The sequence below is a fragment of the Gekko japonicus genome, unplaced genomic scaffold, assembly GCF_001447785.1.
Source record: "Gekko japonicus isolate JY-2015 unplaced genomic scaffold, Gekko_japonicus_V1.1 scaffold755, whole genome shotgun sequence".
NCBI lineage: Eukaryota > Metazoa > Chordata > Lepidosauria > Squamata > Gekkonidae > Gekko > Gekko japonicus.
In genome coordinates, this window is record NW_015174865.1 from 650,672 (window position 1) to 667,376 (window position 16,705).

Genomic DNA, 16,705 nt, shown 5'->3' on the forward strand with positions numbered 1-16,705 from the left:
AGGCGAGACCCTCGTCCCAGGCGCCTCTCGCAGCCGCAAGGAAGGGGAGGGGGAGGGGAGGCCGCCGTGCACCTCAAGCGCCCCTGACACTGCCTCGGCCTCCAGCGCCGGCACCGCCGCCAGCCCCCGGGGGAGGGGGAGCAGAGGATCGGGGAGGGGGCCCACAAAACGGGCAGGGGGGCCGGGCCCCGTGGGCCCCATGCGTGCTACGGGCCTGAGCTACCATCTGGAGGTTGGCAACACTGCTTCTAGCTATTTTCTAGCACTTGTAAGACTGCATTCAGCTGCAGCCGGTCTTCACATAAAGGACATAGGATGGAGAAGCCAGATCCAAAAAGGGAAGGCCGGCACTGGTTGGCCCAATTTATGTTTCTGCCTGGATGTTCCGGGTAGATTTGTAAATACGTAGTTCTCAGTTAAGGTTAGCGGAGTCTTAATTGGGTTGCCCTGATATCTCACCATGGTAAGGATAAAAAACACAAATCCAGAACGATCACGGGTGTGCTAAATGGTCAAGACCAGGACCCCAGCCTTTCTGAAACAGGGGAATTTTGAGGGAGAGTGGTGAGGACCACTCCAAAATGGCTGCCATGGGCAGAGCCAAACCCAAAATGGCTCCCTCAGAAGGAGGAGGAGGAGGAGAGGAGGAGGAGATTGGATTTATACCCCGCCCTTCACTCCCCGAAGGAGTCTCAGAGCAGCTTACAATCTCCTTTCCCCACAACAGACACCATGTGAGGGAGGTGGGGCTGAGAGATCTCTTTCAAGAACTGCTCATTAGAGAACACCTCTGAGAGAACTTGTGACTGACCCAAGGTCATACCAGCAGCTGCATATGGAGGCGTGGGGAATCAAACCTAGTTCTCCCAGATTAGAGTCCGCTCTCCTAACCACTACACCAAACAAATAGACTGCCTCCTTCCTCACACCTCCAGGGAAGAAGGAAATCCTGAAGGGAAAAGAAAACCAGGGCTCTAGTCGGGGGGGAGCTCTCAGGTACGGAGCTCCGGAAGAGAACCTCTAGGGGGCGGGGCGGTCACGTGGTGAAGCCCCGCCCCCTTCTTTACCCCGCCCTCTGCTTCGATCCTCATTCCGTTTGGGAATGAGGATAAAGCAGGAGGGTAAGTAGCCGGGCCTTCTGACACACTTCCGGTGATGTCAGGGGGTGTGGCCTTCTGTCACTTCCGGTGATGTCAGGGGGTGTGGCATATGCAAATAAGTTATGCTAATGGGTTATGCTAATGAGCTCCGGCAGCTCTTTTTCTACAACAAGACCCCTGAAGAAAACACACTGGCTGAGGAAAGCCCAGGTGCTTACCAGTCCTCCAGTGGAAAGGAAAGCCCTTTCATTTGAAAGAGGGCATTGTAAGTCCCTGACTTACAGTGGCCCTCCCCACTTTCTGAAAAGGTGGACAAGTGCCAAGAGAAGTACCAATGGTCACCGTGGTGCCCCTGGGCGCCATGTTGGGGAACCCTGGTCAAGACTTTCCAGAAGCAAGACTGGTAATCACTAAGCAAAAGTTCCAGGGCTCTTTTTGTAGAAAAAGCCCAGCAGGAACTCATTAGCATAATAGGCCACACCCAACATCAGGAACTCATTAGCATATTGGGCCACACCCCTGACACCACAGCTCATTAGCATATTAGGCCGCTTCCCCCATGTTACCAGAAGTGTGCTCATCCAGCCACACCCACCTTTTGCTTGTTATTCTGTTTACCTTGTTTGTTGCCAAAACCCAGGGCCTTTTTTTGTAGCAGGAACTCCTTTGCATGTTAGGCCACACACCCCTTATGTAGCCAATCCTAATGAGCTTCTGCTGTTGGGTGTGGCCTATTATGCTAATGAGTTCCTGCTGGGCGTGGCCAACTTGGGAGCCAGCCGGAACTCCGTTCCTGTGCGTTCCTGCCCAAAAAGAGCCCTGAAAAACCAAGTTTGTGCAAAGCTGTGTTGGTCTGCAAGGGGAAAAATACTCTGAATCTCAAAACCAGTAAACATCTGTGGGACTTGGTAGATGACAGCCATAAATAGTCATAGTTTTTGCTACTGTGATAAATGCCATAAACCTTGTTTCCCTTTTTATAACACTTGACCTCAGCAGTGCAATTATCTCCTCCATTTTTTAATATTCTACATAAACAGGACGGCTTTAATTTTTACTGTTTGACAGGAGATCATTAATTCCGCTGTGAAAGTGTAGAATTTAACTGGTTTATATTAAATGGGGACCTTGTTCTAAGCCAGGTTGTCTTTTAAAGCGGCACTTTGAAATGCAACCGTTTTTTAAAAAAATCAGGTTTCAGTAAAAATAAAACCCTTATTTTTTGTCGTTTATTTTAGAATCCTGGGATATTTTCTTTCTAAACTAAACACTCTGGACACTGTGACAGGCCCTTCTTGAAACTGAGGGGACTCAAAGTGCTTGTCTGGTAGATTTGGGGGACCGTGTCAATTTTGAGATAATAACTTTCCCCTCAGCTACAAGAGTGGAGCTGCGGTGGTTCATGTGGTTAAGACGCTGAACTGCAGGCTGTGGAAGGTCAGTAGTTCAGTAGTTCGAGACCTGGGTGCTGCAAGACGGAGTGAGCTCCCGTCTCTAGTTCCAGCTCCTGCCAACCTAGCAGTTCAAAAGCAAGAAATTGCAAGTAGATAAATAGGTACCACTGTGGTGGGAAGGTAGCAGCATTCTGTGTGCCTTGGTGTTTAGTCATGCCGGCCACATGACCACGGAAACGCCTTCGGACAGCGCTGGCTCTTTGGCTTGGAAACGGAGTTGAGCACCGCAACCCTAGAGTCGGATTCGGCTGGCTTTCGAGCAAGGGAACCTTTACCTTTACCTTTTACAGCTACAAGATGTTCTTAGGGAAGCAAGTGTAAATGCCTTTGAGTCGCGGCTGCGTATTGATCCTGAAGAGTACAGCGATCACTGAAGCAGGAGGTTTAATTAAAACAACAACACCAAAAATGATGTATTTATAGACAGTGTTATGTGGTGAATTCTCTCTAAAGCTGGTAGTTGCCGGGTCTGCTCGTCTCCAGAGACAGGCCTCACAACTTTATCCTCTCCCAGAGGTGGAGTTAAACCACTCTGCCACACTGCGCACAAAATGTCTCCCTCCGGCACTCCTCAGCCTCTCTCTGGAAGGAGGCTGGATGGTGGAGCTGCAATCCCACAGGCTCAGGGGGGACACAACCGGTGTCAGAACTTCTCAGGGGAAGGATAGCTTTCCTGTCCTTCACGGTCAACCATTTAAATCCCCGAAGGAGAGAAAGCCACTGGGGAGGGGTGAAGCGGGGAAATGCTTGGCTGCTTTCCTACTGTCAGTTGTACCCACCACAAGCGGCTTTGATTTAAACTTTCTCAGGGATGTTTTAGGCCGATCCTGCATTGAGCCAGGGTTGGACTAGACGGCCTGTGTGGCCCCTTCCAACTCTATGGTTCCGTGATTCTGCGAAATGGAGCCAAGAGGCTGTCTTGTACATTTTTTATCCTGCCCAGCCTCCAAGGCACTCTGGCTGAGGTACAGGCCCCTCCTTTCTGTTTTATCCTCACACCGACCCTGTGAGGGAGGCGAGGCTGAGAGGGCGTGACTGGCAAAGATTCCAACCTGGGTCTCCCAGATCCTAGTCTGCCACTCTAACCACTACACCACACTGTGTTTCAGTGACAGTAATTCACAGCTGATATATTTGTGTTCAGATTCTGCCCCCCTGTCTTGCACATGCAAAGCGTCGCAGGGCAACACGGGGGACTTGAACCCAGGTCTCGACACTCCTAGTCGGATGTGCTAACCGCTCCACCATACCTCTTTATTTACATCAATTGTACCCCCACCTTTCTCCCCAGTGGGAACCCAAGGTGGCTTCCATAATTCTCCTCTCCTCCATTTCATCCTAACAATAATCCTCTGCAGTAGGCTAGGCTGACAGTGTGTGACTGGCCCAAGGTCACCCAGCAAGCCTCCGTGGTATTGTGGGGATTTGAACCTGGTTCTCCCAGACCCAATTCTGAGACTCTAACTCAGGGCTATTTTTGGGCAGGAACGCACAGGAACGGAGTTCCGGCTGGCTTCCGAGCTGGCCACGCCCACTACAGCCAAAACCTCTGCGTGCCTGGCTACAGAGGGAAGGCCTGGAGAGTGACCCCCCCTAGGGTTGCCAACCCCCCCGGTTTGCCAGGGGTCCCCCGTTTTGGGGGGGTTCTACCCACTGCTGGCCAAATGGCCGGCGGGGAAGCCCCACCCCCAACACCCACAGCCACCCATCTCTCTCCCTTTAAGGGTGTGCGACCCGTGTTTCATCCCAAGCGCGAACTCCGCAAGCTTGCAGGGAAAAGCCAGCTTCGTTCTTAAAAGGGAAACGCAGCTTCTCTTAAAGGGGAAACGCCGGCTGCCGGCTACTTTAAGTGCAGGGAACTGCTGTTTCTGGAGATCCGGCGCACGGCCGGGGGCTAATGAGTTTCTACCGTTGGGTGTGGCCTATTATGCTATTTAGTTCCTGCTGGGCGTGGCCAGCCAGCCGGAACTCCGTTCCTGTGCGTTCCTGCCCAAAAAGAGCCCTGAGAGACGCCAATGTTGGATCAGGCCAAAGGCCCATCCAGTCCAACACTCTGTATCACACAGTGGCCAGAAATACCAGGTGCCATCAGGAGGTCCACCAAATGATTTTCTGCTGTTGGGTGTGGCCTATTATGCTAATGAGTTCCAGCTGGGCTTTTTCTACAAAAAAAGCTCTGCTCTGCTATACCACACTGACCGACATTCCTCACATTCCCAGCCTCTCCATCCTGTGAACAGTTTTACTATTATCCCATCTCTGCAGAACTTTAAAAAAATCTAGTCAGCCCCAAAATGTTTTTTAGCTTTTCCCCCTAAGGGAAGATGCTCCAAGTTCTAGGGTTGCCATCTCCAAGCTGGGAAATTTCTGGAGACTTGGGGATAGAGTCTAGGGAGGGGGGGAGTATAATGCCATAAAGTCCACCCTCCAAAGCAGCCATTTCCTCCAGGGGAACTGATCTCTTGACTGGAGATCAGTTGTAATGCCAGGAAGAAGAAGAAGAAGAAATTGGATTTATACCCCACCCTTTACTCGGAGTCTCAGAGTGGCTTACAATTTTCTTCCCTTCTTCTCCCCACAACGGACACCCTGTGAGGTAGGTGGGGCTGAGAGAGCTCTTTTGAGGACTGCTCTTGAGAGAACAGCTCTGAGAGAACTGTGACAGACCCAAGGTCACCCTGCTGGCTGCATGTAGAGGAGTGGGGGGGAGAACTCCGGACCCCACCTGGATGTTGGCAACCCTAGCAACAATCCCACAAACCACCTTTAGCTGCCTGTCTGTTGTAGACTTTCCCAGAGAGGGGTGCCCAGAAGTAAGAGGGTGGCGATCCAGGGCTCTTTTTGTAGCAGGAACTCCTTTGCATATTAGGCGACACACCCCTAATGTAGCCAATCCTCCAAGAGCTTACAGTAACTCCTGTAAGAAGAGCTCTGTAAACTCTTGGAGGATTGGCTACATTAGGGGGTGTGGCCTAATATGCAAATGAGTTCCTGCTACAAAAAGAGCCCTTTACGTGTAAAATGGGCCCAAACGCATAACCATTCTGTTTGTTTTTAAATTTTGAATACAGAGAGATGTCAGAGCATTCCCCCACCCCACCCCGGGCAGCGGGTGAACTGTCCACCCAACACAGAGCTTCTTTTCTTTCCCCGGCAGTCATTCCAGCGGCTTCAACACTGCATAACACCAGCAAGCCGACGCGCACCCAGGGATGTCTGAATGACAGGGTGCTCCCGGGCAGACAAGGCCTCCTATCCTTATACAGTCTGTTCTAATGAGTCCCCTTCTCTCTCTCTCTCTCTCTCCCCTTTGCAGCTGAGCTCTAATGAGTCACCGTCCCCCAACGAGATTCCTGGCCGGGAGGAAAAAGGTGAGTGGCGGCGGCTGGTACACTGTAGCTGCCAATCTGACTGGTGCCAGCCCCATGACAATTAACCCTCTCCCATACATATGTATGTACTGCTGTCACACACACCCTGGTTCTTCGGCGGAGGGCCCGGATTTCACTTCCTGTGGTTGATTAAGGTGTGTGCCGTATTTTTGCTTTTCTAAAAAGAAGAAGAGATTGGATTTATACCCCGCCCTTCACTACCCAAGGAAGTCTCAGAGCGGCTTACAAACTCCTTTCCCTTCCCCTCCCCACAACAGACACCCTGGGAGGTAGGTGGGGGGCTGAGAGAGCTCTGACAGAAACGGCTCTTTTTCAGGAACAGCTGTGCCAGAACTATGGCCAGCAGGTGCAAGTGGAGGCGTGGGGAATCAAACCCGGTTCTCCCAGATTAGAGCCCGCGCACTTAACCACGACACCAAACTGGCTAAATCAACATATGAGCAGGACTCAAAGGCCTAGCAGTTCCACAGTTCCGCCGACGCTTCAAAACTGAATTAATTAAGAAGGCTTTGTGGGCGATAGGCTTGCGCTCTGCTAATTGATTTCCCAGGGTTACTTGGACAAATGGTCAGGGACTGTGGTCTATACTAGTGTGTTTAGCTGGCTGAAACTAGGATCCTACTGTGGGATTTTTGCATCATTTAACGTGTCCACTTGAGACTTATAACTTTGCATCGGTTCTGGTTTTAGACTTCTGGTTGGCTTTGCAGCCCTAATCCTATTGCATTGTTTATGGGATGTCCCATTCCATTGATTGCATTGACTCGCTCTGCGGACTATAAATAATGTAGAACAAAGTTTGAGTCTAGTGGCACCTTGAAGACCAAGTTTAATTCTCCGTTGGTCTTAAAGGAGCCATTGGACTCATACTTGGTTCTGTTGCTCCAGACTAATGTGGCTAGCCACCTGAGACGGCCAGTTTGGTGTAGTGGTTAAGAGTGGTGGACTCTAATCTGGAGAACCGGGTTTGATTCCCCCACTCCTCCACATGCAGCCAGCGGGGTGACTTTGGGTCAGTCACAAGTTCTCTCAGAGCTGTTCTCTCAGAGCTGTTCTCTCAAGAGCAGTTCTTTCAGAGCTCTCTCAGCCCCACCTACCTCACATGGTGTCTGTTGTGGGGAAAGGAGATTGTAAGGCACTCTGAGACTCCTAGTGAAGGGGCGGGGTATAAATCTTCCTCCTCGTCCTCCTCCTCTTCCATAAATGATATAATTAAAAAAATAACTGGACAGGGAGACTGGATGATACGTGATCATATTTCCAGCATGTTTCTCATTTCTAAATAGCCACCACAGGAGGAAGCCCTGACTCAGGAGAGGCGGCAGAGTTTCTGTTTTGCTTGGTCTTCATAGAAGGCAGGCCACGGTTTTTGTTTCAGATTGAGACTGGTGGCACAGGGCAAGTCCACTCCTGGGCCATTTTCCTGACCTCAGCCACACTCAAAAGTTATCTGCCCCATGGGGTGGGTTGGTAGACAGGGCTTTTTTTGTAGAAAAAGTCCAGCAGGAACTCATTAGCATAATAGACCACACCCAACAGCAGAAACTCATAAGCATATTAGGCCATACCCCCTGACAGTGCAGCTCATTAGCATATTAGGCTACACCCCCATGCCTTCCCCTGGCTTGCCCGGGTGCCCCGCGATTGCAGGGAGCCTGGGCAAGACCCCCCCCCTTGAAGAGAAGGGAAAGCAGTTTAAACTGCCTTCCCTTGGCTTTCCTGGGAGCCCTGTGGTGTGGGGAGCCTGGGCAAGCCGGCCCTTCGAGGGGAGGAGAGGCAGTTTGAACTGCCTTCCCTTGGCTTGCCCGGCGACCCCGCGGGTGTGGGGAGCCCGTGCAAGCTGGCCCTTGGACAGGCCAGGGAAAGCCCAATCCTTCCAGGCCCCCCCCGGCCCACCTGCCTCGGAGTTGCCGGGGGGTGTCGCTCTCCAGGCCTTCCCTCTGTAGCCACGTATGCGCAGAGGTTTTGGCTGTAGTGGGCGTGGCCAACTCTGAAGCCAGCCGGAACTCCATTCCTGTGTGTTCCTGCCCAAAAATAGCCCTGAGGTAGAAGAACATTAGGAGCATGGCACAAGAGAACAAAGCGAGATCCCCTTCGTTTCTGATGCCCATCCAGACCTTCCCACAGCTGTTTCCAAAGGCGAAACACTGGGGCCGATTTCCCACAAGTGCTGCTCCGCGCTCGCTCTTCCCTTTTGCCCCGATGGTACGTGTCAATTTCACCCAAGCTGCTGCGTGGCCTTTGCCCCGCAGCTTCGCGTGATTTCCCCCGTGTCTACTCAATCCTGTTTTTTGAGGATTGAGTAGACGTGGAGGAAATTGCGCAAAGCTGTGGGGCAAAATGCGGCTGTGCAGCAGCTTGTGTGAAATTGACACGTACCATCGGGGCAAAAGGGAAGAGCGAGCGCGGAGCAGCGCTTGTGGGAAATCAGCCTGGTAGTTTGGTCCTGCTTTTTCCATAGGATTGCCAGCTTCCATTTGGTGGCCAAAGTTCTCCCAGAACGACCACAAATCTCTGGTGGTGGAAAGCGCCGCTAAGTTGAAGCTAATTTACGGTGACCCCATAAATACTAAATAATTTGACGTTGTGTCCGGATGTTTGATAACGTTTCAAAGTTTATTCTTCATCAGGGTATTCTATAAGAAATGCTGTTACCAAACAACGTCGAATTATTTAGTAGTTCTCCGTTGTTTAGACATTGTAGCACATACCAGTTCTCTATTGTTTACATTTTGTACTTTTTCACTGTAGCTACTTTGTATGCATTATTCCCTATTACATTGCTTTTTGGCAAGTTGTAATTGGTGAGTCTGTTAACTACACTTGCTTTTGCTTTCTAGTAAAGGTAAAGGTTCCCTTGCTCGAAAGCCAGTCGAATCCGACTCTAGGGTTGCGGTGCTCATCTCCGTTTCCAAGCCGAAGAGCCAGCGCTGTCCGAAGACGTTTCCGTGGTCATGTGGCCGGCATGACTAAACACCAAGGCACACGGAACGCTGTTACCTTCCCAATGAAGCAGTACCTATTTATCTACTTGCAATTTCTTGCTTTCGAACTGCTAGGTTGGCAGGAGCTGGAACTAGAGATGGGAGCTCACTCCGTCATGCGGCACACCCGGGTCTCGAACTGCTGAACTACTGACCTTCCACAGCCTGCAGTTCAGCGTCTTAACCACTTGAGCCACCGCAGCTCCTTTTTGCTTTATATTACCATTTTATTATACAATAGTGTAGTGAACATCATTGAATGCTATCACTAAAGTTGCCAACCTTCAGGTAATAGCTGGAGATCTCCCACTACTACAACTGATTCCCAGGGCTGCAGTCACACACACTAAATAATCCACTTTCAGCACACTTTCCAAATGGATTGTACTGTTTTCCTTATTGCTTTGGGTTCCTCCCCCCCTTTCCCACATGTGTTTTGCTCCCTCTGGGACTCCTAGAGAGAGCAAAACACATGGGGGGGGGGTTTAAAAAAACCCTGAAGCAATAGGGACAAATGAGTGACGAAAATGATAGCATGGAAGTGGCCTGTGTGAACTGGCAAAATCCAGTTGGAAAGGGCATTGAAAGTGGATTATTTAGTGTGTGTGACCGCAGCCCAGGCGACAGAGATCACTTCACCTGGGGAAAATGGCTGCCTTGGAAGGTGGACCCTATGGCAGTATACCACGTGGAAGTCCCTCCCCTCCCCAAACCCCGCCCTCTTCAGGCTCCACCCCCCAAATCTCCAGGTATCTCCTAACCTGGAGCCGGCAGCCCTATCTACCACTGAGCGACAGGCCTTCCCCAGAGTTGGGAAACCCACTGGCATCTTGCCCAGTCAGGCCCCAAACAGAGACAAAAATGGCACTGCTATGGGGGCAAGCGGGACAGAGCCCCCCACCCACACCCAAGTTTTAGCTAACTCCAGTTACAAGCGCGCTCTCTCTCTCTCTCTCTCCCCCTCATCCAAACTGCAAAACTCAAACCTTTCTGTCACGCACTTTGTTGGGCTGCTCAGGGCTCACCCACCACAGTGCCAAGAAGGTCTCTCACTCAAATGAAAACAGAAATATCCCCCACTGCTAACCGTTTGCTCTAGGGTTGCCAAGTCAGAAACTTACCGCAGCGGGGGACTCCCGGCCGGTGTCTGGAGTGCGCATACGCCGCATCCACATCACCCGGAAGTGATGCTGGTACGCCGGGCACGCTGGGGGCGGCGCCAGGACCATCCGAGGGAAAACCATGGAGTTTTCCCTCGGATGACCGTGGCCCCGCCCCCAGCGTGCCCAGCGTCCCTGCGTCACTTCCGGGTGACGTGCACGTGGGGGTGGAGTTCCCCCCGAGGCCCGATCCGCCGGGGGGACTTGGCAAGCCTAGTTTGCTCCCATCGATGAAGCGTCACCTAACCAGCCCCAGCTCTTTAGCATCAATAAAAGGAACAGGGCAGGCAGCAGCTGTGACAATATCGTCGATCAGCTTGACAAATTCACCATACACTGTCCCTGGCACGCCGGGGATCTCCCAGCCGGGAGGCAGCTCCTTTGCCGTGCTTTGGGGCAGGATCAGCCGTCCTGCATCTTTGCGTGCCTCCCGTGTCCCTGGGTTTATAATTCAGAAACCACGTGGCTCTGAGCTGGCACTTTAGCTCAGGCCTCCCCAAATCCAGTGCCTTGGCCTGCGCCCGTGGCTCCTCACTGTCTTTCAAATGAGGGCGTGGACCACCTCTCTCTCTCACAGCTGCTGGGAGTTTGAGAGTGGTTAGGGTTTCCAGGTCCTCCCTGGCCACCAACGGGGTGGTGGTGGTGGGGTTAGTTTTGCCAGATCCAAATTGGGGAACTAGTGGAGACTTGGGGGTGCAGCCTGGGGAGGACAGGGACCTCAGCGGGGGGCAATGCCACAGAGTCCACCCTCAAAAGCATCCATTTTCTCCAGGGGAACTGATCTCTGTAGCCTGGAAGTGAACTGTAATTACAGGGGATCCTTAGGGCCTACCAGCATCTCAGGAGCAATGCTCCCTCTAAGCTGTGGAGTCTCATGAGCAAAAATCCTGCTTTGTGAGCTGCTGGCATTAAAGTTGTGAGCGAGCGATTGGGCTGCTGCAGAAATTAGTTTGCTCTGGAGCCCTCCTTCCTGAGCTAAGGCGAAAATGTGTGAGCTGGAGGCTAAAAAACTGTGAGCTAGCTCACACTCACTCAGCTTAGAGGGAACACTGCTCAGGAGTCCTTAAGAGGAGCTGAGTCATTGGGCGATTCTGCATCTAGCATTCGCTCCACATTTTCTCAGCTGGGAGGGGAAAGTGCAGCTCAAAACCACATTCAAATACCTCGGGGCAAGGGCTCTTTTTGTAGCAGGAGCTCCTTTGCATATTAGGCGACACACTCCTGATGTAGCCAATCCTCCAAGAGCTTACAGTAGCCCCTGTAAGAGGAGTTCTGTAAGCTCTTGGAGGATTCGCTACATTAGGGGGTATGTCGCCTAATATGCAAAGGAGCTCCTGCTCTGAATGGCCATAAATCTATGCAGAAGGTACCATAAAACCCGATGATCAAAGAAAGCGAAAGGGGCATGGAGTGCGGAGGGTACCGTCAAATTCGATGATCCAAGGAAGTGAAAGCGGCATGCAATGAAGAGGGAAGTTTCTGTTCCAAGGTGAGTTCCATAAAACAACAGAGGGAAAAGCCAAAGCAGAATCAGCCACTATGGACTGAAATGCAAATCGACAAGGGCCAGCCTTGGGCACTTAACGCCACATGAGCAAATATCTGTAACAAGGGTGCTGCTGACGGAAAGGTCAGGGAGTCTCTGGCATCGTGGAGAACTGGGAGGGGGGAACTAGGGGAGCTGGGAGAGTGGGCATTTGCCAAGATATCCCCTTCAAAGTGCATGCCAGTTTATTCCTCAGGGTTTTCCTGGCCGATGCTCAGTGAAAAAGAGGACTGTAATGCGCCTTCTGTACCCCTTTCTTACTCGAGCCAGTTTGGTGTAGTGGTCAGGAGGGAGAACTCTAATCTGGGAGAACCGGGCTTGATTCTCCACTCCTCCACATGCAGCTGCTGGCTTGACCTTGGGTCAGTGACAGTTCTCTCAGAGCTGTTCTGGGAAGAGGAGTCCTTGTCAGGTTCCACAGCCAACAACTGGGTACACGCTTTCTGGAAAGGTTATACTTTATTGAAGAGCTATAGATGCATTAACGAAGGCACTGTTAAGAATGGTGTCGCTTCTACAAGCATAATGGGATATAGGGTATTCATATGCACACACACACCACAGTAAAGCCTGGTGGGACTGGGTGGACCAAGGCAGTTCAGGTAGGTGGAGCCAGGAGAGAGGGTGGAATGGGCGGGGCTGAATAGAGCCTGGTGGGACTGGGTGGACCAAGGCAGTTCAGGTAGGTGGAGCCAGGAGAGAGGGTGGAATGGGCGGGACTTAGTAGAACCTGGTGGGACTGGGTGAACAATGGCAGTTTACATAACCAGAGCCAGAGTAGAAGGTGGAATGGGTGGGGCTTATTAGAACCTGGTTTGACTGGGGTGCAGCATGACAGCTACTGTGGGTGGAGCCACAGTAGAAGATGGAATGGGCGGAGCTTAGTAGAACCTGGTATGACGGGGTGGGGCTTAGTAGAATTTAGCAAGACAGTGGCTGATATGGCAGCTTATGTGGGCAGAGCCTGCCAGTGGGTTATAGAAAAAAGGCAGGATCTTCAGTTTACCCTCTCTTTACAGTGCAGTCCATAGGATACTTTCCTGGGAGCGAGCCCCATTGAAGACACTGGAGTAGGACTTCTTGTAGACTGGCTTATGTTTGTGCTGTCCATTCTCGGGGCAATGGTTTGCCGGGTGGGTCAGTAAAATACCAAATTATCATCCACCGTTACCAGAGCAAATGACTGTAGCTTTCACTAGATTCCACAACAGTCTTTTCCCGTTAGCCTCCATGGTGGTGGTGGGGCACACATGAACACCACGGGCCACGCACCGCATCCACTGCTGACAGCCAGGCTGTGTCCATTGCCTGCCAAACCAAAGGGCGTTCAGACTTGTCACTGATGCAGAGAGGAGGTTGTGATTTGCACCTATTTAAATCCCCTGCTCGTTTCCCTGTATCAGTGCCCCCGGCGCTGACAATGGGGAGGCGCGCGTACGCGGGTGCCACGTTGTTGCCTTTCCTGCTGTGTTTAACGACTACACCAGCTGCTTCTCCCCACAGACAAAGCTGGGAGTACCAAGAAGGTGGAAGCTGAAGAGGAGGAAATAGACATTGATCTGAACGCGCCTGAAACCGAGAAAGCCGCCTTGGCCATCCAGGGCAAATTCCGACGCTTCCAGAAACGGAAAAAGGACCCCAGCCCCTGAGCAGCCACAGCGCCGACCTCACCTCTCCACCGCTCTCCCCATTAACCTCGGGCCCCGCCTCCCGACCCTCTCCTCCCTCTGCGCAGCCTGCCTCGCCCCGTTTCCTCTTATCCTACCCATGTCAGGTGGGGCTAGTGAAATTTTGCACGTTCTGTAATATAATCAAGCAGGGGTGGGGTGGGTTTTCAGGGTATGAGAGGGGTCAGACTCTCTCCAAAGCTGGGGTGGGGATACCGGGGGGGGGGTTCCCCAAATGTCACGCACCCCCTACCTGCTCCCATGAGAGTGCTCCCTCTTTCTAATAGCCATGATAAAGCAGCACAGCAATGTTATTGACTGAAAGCCATTGGGAAGCACTTGATGTAAGGGGGGGACTAAGCCTTTGGGCAGAGTTGGGGAGATACCCGGGGTGGGGCTTGGCCGTGGTTGAATTTGTGAATTTTAATTCAGTGAAACCTTTGCACTTTGTAAGTTGCCCGGCACCCGACCGAGGCTTTACATTGGTGGTCTGACATTTTGAGTGTACCCCCCCCCCAGCTGAAAGTAGAAGCTTTGCTACTCCTTATATCAGCTGAAGTGCCAGAGAACAAAAGCTGGGAGGGGGGGAAAGGCATCTGGGAAAAGGAGATTCCCATTAGAGACAGCCAGCTGGATGCCACGCTGTGAAAATTCACGGGAGGGCGGGGCTTACTTTTGCACTTTCAAAATGCCCTTAAGAATCAGCTCTCAGACCGAAAGTTGTCGATTCCGAGCTGGCCAAATCGCTCAGGCGACAAATCTGTTCCGCTTCCGTCCTGTTTGCCTTTAATACTTCTTTGCTTTACTGACGGTAAACGTGACAAAGAGACCTGTGTGGCCCTTGAAACATTAACACGTCGATAGTGGAACGAGCCTATATAGGATGGAAGTGGTAAGCAGTTCCGATTCCCCTCTTCAGCTTTTCCACACCTCTCTCTATGTCGATCAAGATTTATCCACCTGAACTAACCAGGACCCTGATTTCACACTTGCAGTCGTTATCCCATATTTCAAAATGCCATTTGATAACACCCCACCCTCTCTAGCCATAAGCATGCATTCCGAGAAAGGTGGAGAATTAACTCTTTTCCGATCTCCAGTATGAATGTTAAAGGGTGACTAATTTGCACTAAATTTACATGCACCAACTCCAGATGAACATGCCCTAAGAATAATCTCACTCATAAAGCTCATTGAGAGATGTCCCATTCCCTCTATGAGCTTTTTTTTTTTTTTTTTTTGCAGGAGCGGGATTAAGATAAGCTTTGCCAGAGGTCAGCTTCAACAAAGCTAGTGCCTCCCAGAGAAGCATCCTCCTGCAAAATGTTTGTCAGATCAATTTCATCTTGTTTAGTACTACAGGTTGGGGGGGGGGGGGAAAGAAACCTTAATTCCAATTTGCAGCTGATCTCTTGCAATGTATATCTTAATTTCCTGATTAAGCTTTACTGAGCTTGGAAATCAGCTCCTGCAGAGCTGATACATGTATTTTGTGAAAACTTGTTGTTGACACTGGTTTGAAAAACCCACTGATTCTTGAAACCATCCACCAGAACAGCAGCTAATTCTGAGTCAGTTGTTAAGATCTAAAAGTAGCAGGAAGGGAGGTGTAACCTCCGGAGCTTACTTTCCCAGACAGCTGATGTCTGAACTAAACAACCTCGATCCTAAGAATTGGTCCAGTCCTCTACGGGAAAACGAAAGGCAGATCCTTTGGGTAGTGCAAAACGTCTCACTGCACCCAATCTCATGTACCAGTTTATAAACTCTGAGTTCACCATTCCCTGGCTTCAGGGCCCTGTATCGTCCACCCTACCACTAAGAAAGGGCTGCCCTTCCTGAAGTCCACGCGCCTACCTGCTCCAGACCCATCCTCGCAAATCAAAACGGCACCAAGTCCACGTGCTCCAAGCACCGGCAGGCTACATCACTCTTCAGTTACCTCGAAGATCACAAGACCATCGGCGACTGGAAGCAGGGGAGGGGAAGGCGATGGGGTGGCATGGGGGCGGGAATGGATTTGCCATGGGGGCATGGACTTAGCTGCTTTGAGGACTGACTCTTTTAGCATGTGAATAAAATAAATCAGGGGGAAATGTCCAAACCTAGGGTGGTTGTTTTTTTCTCTCCCCTTTTATGGCCATTTCAAGAACGGTGTTCAACGGTGCACATATAACAGACAGCATCTTTCGTCCTCCCTTTATAGGGCGTATGGGAATGGGAAATGGGCCGGTGTGTATACAGTTTGGGATCCAAGAAGGACTTACACACAAAGGATTCCCAAAAATGCATAAACTGGTCAGAAGTGGTTCCTCACAGAACTGGGATGGCAGATGAGGTCAGCCGGGGTCAACAGCTGCTATGCAGAACAATGAACAAAGCTGCCCTGGAAGCTTTTTGTAGAGGCCGGGCTGTATCATATGACCTGCTCCAGCCTGGTCCCCCCCCCCTCTTATGGGCATAGAGCAGGGGTCATGGGATGTGTGTAGAGGGGGTGAATTCCCTGCATTGTGTGTGTGTGAGAGAGAGAATTTAACAGAACTAGATGACCCTGGAGGTCCCTTCCAACTCTATGATTCTATTCTATGGTTCTAAGCCATTTTCTATGGCCCTGGTTTATGCATTGACCAAGTTTCTGCTTTTGAGGAGCCTAAGACTCTGGAGTGTTTGAGGTCCACTTCCACGAACACACACAAACACATGTAGCTGCCTTATTCTGAATCAGACCATCGGTCCATCAAGGTCAGTCTTGTCTACTCAGACTGGCCGTGGCTCTCTCCACAATCTCAGGCAGAGGTCTTTCACGTCACCGACTGCCAGATCCTTTACACTGGAGGTGCCGGGGATTGAACCTGGGACCTTCTGCATGCCAAGCAGGGGCTCTTCCACTGAGCCAAGGTCCCTCCCATGGCCCCTGTTTTGATGACGAGGCACTGCTACCCCCTTGAAACTGCCTTTAACTAAGAGCACACTGAATTCCATCTGTCTACATCATGCAGAAGTACCTGAGTCGTTTTGGGGTACGCTATGAGCCCCCCCACACATTTATAGACTCCCAAGCGCTCCGTTAATCAGATTTTCCTAAAGAGCAGGTGTCTATGAATACAGCGTTCCATGTGCCTTGGTGTTTAGTCATGCCGGCCACATGACCACGGAAATGTCTTCGGACAGCGCTGGCTCTTCGGCTTTGAAACGGAGATGAGCACCGCAACCCTGGAGTCGGATTCGACTGGCTTTCGATCAAGGGAACCTTTACCTATGAATACACCACTATTTTGACTACCCTGCAGATGAAGAGGGGCAAGCACTATATACAGGGGTCTTGTTGTAGAAAAAGAGCTGCCGGAGCTCATTAGCATAACTCATTAGCATAACTTATTTGCATATGCCACGCCCCCTGAC

The 16,705-nt window shown here is 51.2% G+C and overlaps 1 protein-coding gene across 1 annotated transcript in view; it reads left to right on the plus strand.

Moving 5' to 3' along the window:
* Positions 1-13,503, plus strand: part of PCP4L1 (Purkinje cell protein 4 like 1) — a 58,686-nt gene extending 45,183 nt beyond the window's left edge. Inside the window, exons 2-3 of the mRNA XM_015424741.1 lie at positions 5,871-5,925; positions 13,140-13,503. Coding sequence (XP_015280227.1) covers positions 5,871-5,925; positions 13,140-13,285 — 201 coding nt within the window. The 3' untranslated portion in view covers positions 13,286-13,503. The remainder of the gene's footprint in view (positions 1-5,870; positions 5,926-13,139) is intronic.
* The last annotated feature ends 3,202 nt before the right edge of the window (positions 13,504-16,705 follow it).